At 47.9% G+C, this 10267-nt stretch overlaps 1 protein-coding gene across 2 annotated transcripts in view; it reads left to right on the plus strand.

Moving 5' to 3' along the window:
• Positions 1-10267, plus strand: part of bscl2 (BSCL2 lipid droplet biogenesis associated, seipin) — a 21881-nt gene that overhangs the window by 10871 nt on the left and 743 nt on the right. The window contains exons 7-9 of one of the 2 annotated variants that reach the window (XM_048619574.1): positions 1064-1126; positions 2281-2346; positions 9259-9640. Coding sequence is in view for 1 of the 2 variants with exons in the window: in XM_048619575.1 (XP_048475532.1) it covers positions 1064-1126; positions 2281-2346; positions 9259-9312 (183 nt within the window). In the remaining variant the exon portion in view is untranslated. Of the gene's footprint in view, positions 1-1063; positions 1127-2280; positions 2347-9258; positions 9641-10267 lie in introns of those variants that run through there. The other variant, XM_048619575.1, reaches the window with a different exon arrangement.

Genomic DNA, 10267 nt, shown 5'->3' on the forward strand with positions numbered 1-10267 from the left:
GGTTGCAGGAACAGCAACTCATATTCCGCTTGGGAACCCTGCAGCCCAATGGTATCAATGTGGTCTTCACAAGTTTCAAAATCTCCCCTCCCCCGACCGCATCCCAAAACCAGTCCAGCTCGTCCCTGCCTCCCTAACCTGTTCTTCCTCCCACCTATCCCCTCCTCCCACCTCAAGCCGCACCCCCATCTCCTACCGACCAACCTCATCCCGCCCCCTTGACCTGTCCATCCTCCCTGGACTGACCTATCCCCTTCCTAACTCCCTACCTACACTCACCTTTACTGGCTCCATCCCCGCCTCTTCGACCTGTTTGTTTCCTCTCCGCCTATCCTCTCCTCTATCCATCTTCTATCCGCCTCCCACTCTCTCCCTATTTATTTCAGAACCCCCTTCCCCTCCCCCTTTTCTGATGAAGGGTCTAGGCCCGAAACGTCAGCCTCTCTGCTCCTATGATGCTGCTTGGCCTGCTGTGTTCATCCAGCCCTGCACCTTGTTGTCTAGGAAGTGGAGCTCGCTCCCCACAGGGGGTGGTGTGTGTGAATAATCTGGATGCATTCGAAGGGGAAGATGAGTGGAAACTGGAGGGAGAAAGATGGGGCGGCACGGTGGCTCAGTGGTTAGCACTGCCGCCTCGCAGCGCCAAGGACCTGGGTTCGATTCCACCCTCGGGCAACTGTCTGTGTGGGAGTTTGCACATTCTCCCCGTGTCTGCGTGGGTTTCCTCCGGGTGCTCCAGTTTCCTCCCACTGTCCGAAGATATGCAGGTCGGGGTGGATTGACCGTGGGAAATGCAGTGTTATGGGGATAGGGTAGGGGTTTGGGTCTGGATAGGATGCTCTTCAGAGGGTCAGTGTGGATTCAATAGGTCGAATGGCCTGCGTCCTCCCCAACCCCTGTAGGGATTCTATGAAAGGGAAGAGATGAACAGCAGACACAAGGAGCAAAATAGTCTGCATGTGTTATACATTCCAAATGTTAGGCTGCACTGGTGTAATCTGAACTCTCTGCCAACATTATCACAAAGGTGCAGGATCCAGTTACCTTCGCCTGTGTTTTTCAGGAGTATTGGACCCCATTGGAAGAATGGAGACCAGCTCAATAAAGTCGGAACCGTCTGTAAGAGGTATGGGTTCCAATTAATTGATGAATGAAATGCATCGGGGTCCGTTAATAGCAGTTTCCGAACCTGTGATCTCTACCACTCAGAGGGACAGGGGCAGCAGATATACGGGAACACCACCCCCTGCAAAGTTTATAAAATTGAAATGTTTGCGGCTGAACCGAAATTGGAATGGTATTTAACGTGGCAGAGGATAGACACAAAAAGATGGTTACAAAAAAAATCACTAAAGATGTCAGCACAGGACGGTAAGAAATTGATGAAACACCTGGGTTCGTTGGCAGGGGCGCAGGATTGAGAAATGAGAACTGGTTAAATTGGTATTAAACCTCGGGCTGGACCACACTCGGGGTTACAATGAGCAGTTGTATCCTCCACATCCTCAAAAACAAAAAGGATGCAGGGTCACTGGAGAAAGTGCAAAAACAACAGGAAAATAAACACACTTTCCTTTTCCCCTCATGTGTCAAAGTGGGACCTAAGCAGGATAGTCCCCGAATTCGGGAATTCAGTGCAATATCCTCCCCAAGAGGGTGAAGGGAGAGTGCAGGACCCTCTCCCCCCCAAGAGGGTGGAGGGAGAGTGCAGGACTCGCTCACTCCCCCATTGATACAATGAAGGGTAAACACAGGAGGAAGGGATAGAAAGATGGGGGTGGGGCAGGCTCATATGGAGCAGATCAGCTCAAAGGCCGTGACAAAATGCTAAGTATCGGACACTAGTGGAGCAATCGAGCCCCACGTCGTGTGAGCATAGAGTCATTCGCCACGGAAACAGTCCCTTTGGCCCAACCAGTCCATGCTGCCCATGTTTCCCAAACTAAACTAGTCCCACCTGCCTGCTCCTGGCCCGTATCCCTCCAAACCTTTCCTATTCATGTACTTATCCTTTTAAACGTTATAACTGTACCCACATCCACCACTTCCTCTGGAACTTCATTCCACAAACGAAGCACGCTCTGTGTGTTTAAAAAAAAACGTTGACCCTCATGTCCTTTTAAATCTTTCTCCTCTCGCCCTGAAAAAAAATGATCCCTAGTTTCAAACACTCCCACCCTTAGGAAGAGTCCCTTGCTATTGTTATCTATGCTCTCATGATTTATTTAATAAGCCTCTGCAATAATAAGAAGGGTCTAACCATCTGAATATTTTTTTCAGAAGTACAAATGGATACTTTTGGAAAGCATGATCGTAGCTCCTTGAAATCTGAGCAGTCTGTAAAAGGTACAATTTCTAATGCACTTAATATTGCGCCCCCAAGCAGTGCTTGGTCCACGTGGGTTACATTTGGACATACTGAAGGAAATTTGTGTGTAAAACACTCATTAGAAAACGAAATACGAGAAAGTGGAGAAGCCATCATAGTGTCTTGTAGTTTTAAAAATGTGCCTGAAACAACCAGGGCATCGGAGACCAGGCAACATCAGCAGTAGGAAAGATAATAGAATCCTTACTCAAAGATCGTAAGAGAAGAATCTAGGAACCCAAATTATAACAGTCAAAACAGATTCCAAAAGGGAAGATGACATTTGAACCGACCTTACTGAATTCTTTCAGGAGATAAGTAAGTAGATAAGGGGAGGGCAGTAGACAGAGCCATAGAGCTGTACAGCTCCCAAAACAGATCCTTCGGTCCTACTCGTCTATGCTGACCCAGATATCCTAAATTAATCTAGTCCCATTTGCCAGCATTTGGCCCATATCCCTCTAAACCCTTCCTATTCATGTCCCCATCCAGATGCCTTTTAAATGTTGTAATTGTACCAGCCTCCACCACTTCCTCTGGCAGCTCGTTCCATACACGCACCACCCTCTGTGTGAAAACGTTACCCCTGAGGTCCTTTTTAAATCTTTCCCCTCTCGCCTTAAACCTATGCCCCTCTAGTTTTGGACTCCCCTACCCTGGGGAAAAGACCTTGGCCCATCACCCTATCCATGCCCCTCATGATATTATAAACCTCTATAAGGTCACCCCTCAGCCTCCGACGCTCCAGGGAAAATAGCCGCAGCCTCTCCCTACAGCTCAAGCCCTCCAACCCTGGCAACATCCTTGTAAATCTTTTGATTTTCACGATTGAATTAGCTTTATTGTCACATACTCACATGAGTACAGTGAAATGTTTACAATTCTCCACTTACAGCACCATCTTACCTACATGGGTACCTAGGTACAGATTCTTATGCACAAATTCTTAGGAACAAGGATTAGAAAAATATAAAGTCCAGCAGTACAGAAACTCAAAAGTACAAAAGCATGTCAGAAATAATAATTTCAGAATAACACAACTTCCATATAATAAAAACTCACCCCCCTCCGCCCCCCAACATAAACCATTGGATTTGTGTTTAAGGTCACCTGGTTAATAACAGAATGAATAGCAAACTATCGCCAAACTGGCGTTTTAAATACTGTGGCTGCAAGACCAGGACGGAGCCCGAGAGTAAGTCTTCCCCCGAAACTCCTCCATCCACACGGCATGAGTTAGGGGTGCAGCTCTAACAGCACTCGAGAAGCTTGATACCATCCAGAACAAAGCAGCCCCCACTTCACCATGCAGCAGTGTGTATCGTTCACTTGGAGCGGGTGCTGGACTGGAGGGCGTCTGTATACGTCCATGATCGATCCCATTGAGAATTCGGGCGAAACCTGTTTCATCCCCATAGTGCCTGTGTCCATTGAGGTTCCACAGGGACCAGTGCTGGGAGCATTACTGCTAACGATACGTATTAATGACTTAGAAGGACAAAGCGAATGGACTGTAACCAGATCTGCAGATGACACAAAAGTAGGTGGAAAGGCAGGTTGTGAGAAGGGTTTACAGAGAGATACTGATAGATGAGTAGTGGGCTAAAAGTTGGTAAATGGAGTATAATGTGGGAAAATTTTGCTTCATTCATGGGATGAGGGCATTGCTGGCCAGGCCAGCATTTATTGCCCATCCCTAATTGCCCAGAGGGCAGTTAAGAGTCAACCACATTGCTGTGGGTCTGGAGTCACATGTAGTCCAGACCAGGTAAGGATGGCAGTTTCCTTCCCTAAGGGACATTAGTGAGCCAGATGGGTTTTTCCTGACAATCGGCAATGGATTCCTGGTCATCATCAGACTCTTAATTCCAGATTTTTTAAAAACTGAATTCAAATTCCACCATCTGCCACAGTGGGATTCGAACCCGGGTCCCCAGAATTATCTGGGTCTCTGGATTAACAGTCTGGCGATAATATCACTAGGCCATTGCCTTCCCTGATATGCAATTGTTCGTTTTGGAAGGGAGAACAGGATTATTCAAATAGAGAAACGTTGCAATACAGAGGGAAATTCATAGAATCCCTACAGTGTGGGAGCACAGTCCACGCTGACTCTCCGAAGAGCATCCTGCCCTTGTAACCCTGCATTTCCCACGGCTAACCCACCCAGCCTGCACATCCCTGGACGCTGCGGGGCAATTTAGCACAGCCAGTCCACCCTAACCTGCACACCTTTTGACTGTGGGAGGAAACCGGAGCACCCGGAGGAAACCCACGCAGACACAGGGGAGAATGTGCAAACTCCAGTCAGACAGTTGCCTGAGGGTGGGATTGAATCCAGGTCCCTGGCACTGAGGCAGCAGTGCTAACCACTAAGCCTCAGTGCCGTCCCCTGGGAGTACTTGTGCATGCAACACAAGGCTAGCACATGGGAGCAGCAGGTAATCAGGAAGGGTCATGGAATGTTGGCCTTTATTTCAAGGGAGTTGGAGTATAAGAATAAGGAAGTCTTACTGCACTTATACTGTGACCACTGTCGGCAGTTTTGGTCCCTTATTTAAGGAAAGATATTATTTCACTGCAGACAGTTCAGAGAAGGTTCATTAGGATGATCCCCAGTCAATCGAGGATTGTCATGTGAGCAAATGCTGAACAGGTTGGGACTCTGCTCACTGGAGTTTAGAAGGAGGAGAGGTGATCTCATTGAAACATACAAGGTTCTTAAGGGGCTTGTCTGGGTGAACGCTGAGAGGATGTTTCCCCCTCATGGGGTAGTCTGGGACCAGAAGGCATCGTCTCAGAATAAAGGGTCACCAGTTGAAGATTGAGATGAGGAGGAATTTCTTCCCTGAGGGTTGAGTGTCTCTGGAAGTCCTTGCCACAGAGAGCAGTGGGGATAGAGCCCTTGTGTGTATTTAAGGCTGAGATAGATTCTTGATCAGTCGGGGAATTGAGGGTTACTGAGAAAGGGCAGGAAAGCGGTCGTGAGGGATATCGGATCAACCATGACCCTATAGAATGGCTGAGTAGGCTCAAAGGGGGCCGAATAGTGGCGTCCTGTTCCTACATCTCATCCTCTTGGAGTGGAGGGTATTGTGGGATTCACTGGCACAGGGAGTGGTTAAGGGAGAAGCTGAATAAACACATGCAAGAGAGAGGTTCAGGAGTAGCAGATGATGTGGGAGATGAGGAAGATGCGTAAGTGAGCCTAAACATTAGCATGGAGAACTTGGGCCAAATAGTTATCCTGTGCTGTAAACACTGTTAGTCTGGACACTTTGGTGTGAGATACCTTCAATAAGATACAGGATCTAATCATTTCAGTATTGCCTGTATTTTTCAGGTAATGCTGACAGACGGTTGTGGGAGACACAAGCATAACCAATAACATCTGGACAGTGTGAGAGGGGTGTGCGTTCTAATTAACTAAGTACTGCCCCCAAAACAATCCCAGGTCTGAATTTGTTGCATCAGTCCCGAAACAAAACAAATTTGGGAAAGGTCAGGGTAGACAATATGAAATGTTTGAAACAACTTCAGTGGAGAAAGGAAATAGATTGTGAGGTCCAGCAGCTAGAGAAAGTGATTATAAACGTGATTGTACAATTCCAGTTCGCTGGAGAAATATAATCAATTCCTTAGGCAAAGATGTGCGAGGTATTGCATTTTGGTAAAACAAACAAGAGCAGGACTTATCCAATTGAGAGTAGGGCCTTGGGTTAGTGCTTTACAACAGAGACCTAGGGATGCAAACATATAATTCTTTGAAGTTTGCATCACGTGTAGACTGGGTGTTTAAGAAGGTGTTTAGCATGTTTTTGTTCATTGTTCAGACCTTTGAGTATAGGAACAAAAACAAAGTTGCTGGAAAAGCTCAGCAGGTCTGGCAGCATCTGTGAAGGAGAAAACAGAGTTAACGTTTCGGGTCTGGTGACTCTTCCTCAGAATGGGACACACAACAGACCCGAAACGTTAACTCTGTTTTCTCCTTCACCGATGCTGCCAGACCTCCTGAGCTCTTCCAGCAACTTTGTTTTTGTTCCTGATTTACAGCACCCGCAGTTCTTTTGGTTTTCCTTTGTATATAGGAGTTGGGGCGTCATGTTGAGTTTGTCCAGGACATTGGTGAGGCCTCATCTGGAGTACTGTGTAGCGTTCTAGTCACCCTGCTATAGGAGGGATATTACTAAGTGGGAGATGGTTCAGAAGAGATTTACCAGGATGTTGCCGAGAATGGAGGGTTTAAGTTTTAAGGAGAGGCTGGGTTTTTTTTTTCAATAGAGCGTAGGAGGTCAAGAGGTGACCTTACAGAGGTTTATAAAATCATGAGGGGTGTAGATAAGGTGAATAGTAGATGTCTCTTCCCCAGGTTTGGGGATTTCAAGACCAGGGGCCATATTTTTTAAGTGAGGAGAAAGATTTAAAAAAGACAAGAGGGGCAATTTTTTTTCACACGGAGGGTGGTTCGCGTGTGGAATGAACTTCCAGAGGAAGTGGTGGATGTGGGTACAGTTACGACGTTTAAAAGACATTTGGATAAGAACATGAATAGGAAAGGTTTGGAGCGATATGGGCCAAAAGCAGGCAGCTGGGACTATTTGAGTTTGGGATTATGGTTTGCATGGACTGGTTGGACCAAACGGTCTGTTTCCGTGCTGTATGGCTCTATGTAACTGAAATATCTGGAAACCTGTAACATAACAACTAAAAGGAACGGAAAAGTTCCTGAAAGCAAAGATCACATTTGAACTACCTTGTGGAATTTTTTTTTAGGGTAGATAAAGGTGGCACTGTAGATGTAATAAGTTCAGATGTTCAAAAGTCCCTCTAAGGCAGTGGGAAGTAAACCTGTGGTGATATTTGGAGCCTGTGGAGGGACAATTCAGAAGGAAACAGGACGGCGTAAATCAGATACCCAAAAATTGAGGGGGTGGGGGGAGACAGGGAAGCAGGTGAGGTAGGGAGTGGTGTCCCATGAGCATTCGTGTTGGGATTGCTGCATTCACCATTTATACAAAAGGCTTGAGAGGGCAAAAGTGCACATGCAGTTTGTGTTTGTCAGTGAAGGTAAGAACGTCAGAAATAGGAGCAGAAGTAGGCCATTCGGCCCGTCGAGCCCGCTCCGCCATTCCACTCGATTGCAGCCGATCTACTGCTTCCAACCTTGCTCTCCAACCCTAACCGTTATCCCCGGTTTCCCTGAGGGACGTTAAAAATCTGTCTAATCCCCAGCCTGAAATGTATCTAACAGTGGAGGTTCCACTCCCTCGGAGGTGGGCGGAGGGAATTCCAGAGATCCACCACTCTCTGAGGAAAGAAATGTCCCCTCCCCTCCGTGCTGAATAATGCCCCCTCCCCCCAAGACTGTGCGAGCAGGGGAGCCAATTTCTCAGCTTCTACCCCGTCCAAGCCCCTTCAGAATCCCGTCTGTCTCAACGCAGTTGCCTCCTGCTCTAAACTCTAGAGAGTATCGGGCCCATCGACTCAGCCTCACGTCGCAGGCAGGTCTCCTTCATCCCAGAGCACCCAGCAAGTGAATGCAAAAGTAGGGAGAGTGTGCTTCAGTGGCACAGGGTGCTGGGGAGACCACAAAAGGTTGACCAGACTGATCCTGGGATTGAGCAGTTTCTTTAGGAGGACAAGGCCTCGCATGTGTTGCTTGAAATATACAAGGTCCTGGGGGGGGCTCGACTGGATCAATGTGGGGCGGATTTTTCCTTTCTTGGGAGACCTCTTGGGGGAGATTGCTCTTTCAAAATAAAGGCATAGGTGAGAATTGTTTTCCGAGGTTTGGGAACCTTTGGAATTCTCTTCCCGAAAGGGAGTGGAAGCAGAGTGCTCAAGTATTGTTAAGGGAGAGGTAGCCAGGTGCTTGATAAGGCAGCACGGCTCAGTGGTTAGCATGCTGCCTCATAGCACCAGAGACCCGGGTTCGATTCCACCCTCAGTCTGTGTGGAGTTTGCACATTCTCCCTGTGTCTGCATGGGGTTTCCTCCGGGTGCTCCGGTTTCCTCCCACACAGTCCAAAGATGTGCAGGTTAGGGTGAATTGGCCAGGGGTAGAGTAGGGCTGTGGGGGTGGGGGTCGATTATGGGCCAAATGGCCTGCTTCCTGATTCCGTGATGCGAAGCAAGAGGGTGAAGGGTCATTGGGGTGTAGGCAGGAAGCTGGGGCAATCGTGATCTCATTGGCAGGCATGCTGAAGGGGCCTACTCCTGCTCTAGGCCTTACGTTTATACAAATCCTTATCCCGGTGTGAGTATACCCTTCCTTAGCCAAAGGGACCAATGTTGCACATGGAATCCCAGGTATGTTCCCAGCAGAGCTACACTGGGTGCGTCGTTAATAATGATGCAGACTGCCACAGAATACACCATTGTAAATGTCCGTCATTTCAGCCTCTCAGTATGAGGTGATGCGGAGAGAGAGTGGGGGCAGCAAAGAAATGATGGTAAATTTGTAGTGGACCTTGGTTAAACTGCACTTGGGAGTTGCAGTGGCACCTTGCAATGTCGAGGCACAGGAGAAGGTGCAGAGGAAAGGACGTCCCAGGGGATCGTAGATACAAGATAGTCCCCTGACGGACCGAATCGGGGAAAAACCAGAGAGTGAGGAGAATATGGAGGGATTAGGGTGAAGAACGCAGATATATTTATTGGGACGTTACGAGGGAGAAGGGAATTGAAGGATAGGATGATGTGGGTGAGGCGAAAAGGCATGGGGGGTTCTGGAAAGAGGCTGGTGTGGAGCAGAGACACCAGAAGACTAAGTTATCCATTTTGGTGTTGGAAATCTTAAGTTTGTTTGTGTCACTGGATGCCCCCATGGACACGAAGAAAAGTATCTCAATAACCGACTAAATATTGCCTGTATTTTTTTTTCCTGTCAGGCGTGTCGATGAGTGGAAGACATGAGCCCGCAAGGTCTGAGCATTTCACAAAAGGTATGGTTTCCCTGGAACTAAATATTGTCCCAAGACGAGTTTTGCTCCAGAGGTACTGCTTTCACCTCTCAAGAAGGGAGAGGGGACTCCAGTGCGCTGTAGTGTAATGGGTTCAACCGAACTGCATGGTCCAATACCGCACGCAGGAAGTGCTGCAATGTCACTTGATTTTGCTCTCACAGTAAGATGTGTTCCAATAAAGTACATGTTTTCCTTCCCTCATCAGATTTGGTAAACGTTCCGCATTGATTGTGGAGCAGTTAGCTGTATTCAGCTCTTTTGTCCATGTTTGAACCAAGGCTGTAATGAGGTCAGGAGCTGAGTGGCCCTGGCGGAACCCAAACTGGGCGACACTGAGCAGGTTATTGCTGAGCAGGTGCTGCTCGATAGCGCTGTTACTGATACCTTCCATCACTTTACTGATGATCGAGAGGAGACTGACGGGGCAAGAATTGGCCAGGAAGGATTTGTCCTACTTATGGTCCAAGACATGCTTGGCCAATTTTCCACATCGTCAAGTACAACATGCCCATGTTGTAACTACTGGAAGAGCTTGGCTGGGGGAGCAGTAAGTTCTGGAGCACAAGTCTTCAGTACTATTGCAGGAATATTGTCAGGGCCCATATCCTTTGCAGTATCCAGTATCTCCAACCGTTTCTCGAGATCACGTGGAGTGAATCGAATTGGCTGAAGACTGGTATCTGTAACGCTAGGGACTACTGGAGGAGGCCGAGATGGATCATCTGCTCGGCACTTCTGCCTGAAGATCTCTGCGAACGCTTCAGCCTTATCTTTTGCACTGATGTGCTGGGCTCTTCCATCATTGAGGATGGGAATATTTGTGGAGCCTCCTCCTCCAGGGAGTTGTCTAATTGTCCACCAACATTGACGACTGGATGTGGCAGGACTCTTCAGAGGGTTGGTGTGGACTCAGTGGGCTGAATGGCCTGCTTCC

This window comes from Rhincodon typus, chromosome 43 (assembly GCF_021869965.1).
Source record: "Rhincodon typus isolate 14 chromosome 43, sRhiTyp1.1, whole genome shotgun sequence".
NCBI classification, from domain to species: Eukaryota; Metazoa; Chordata; class Chondrichthyes; order Orectolobiformes; family Rhincodontidae; genus Rhincodon; species Rhincodon typus.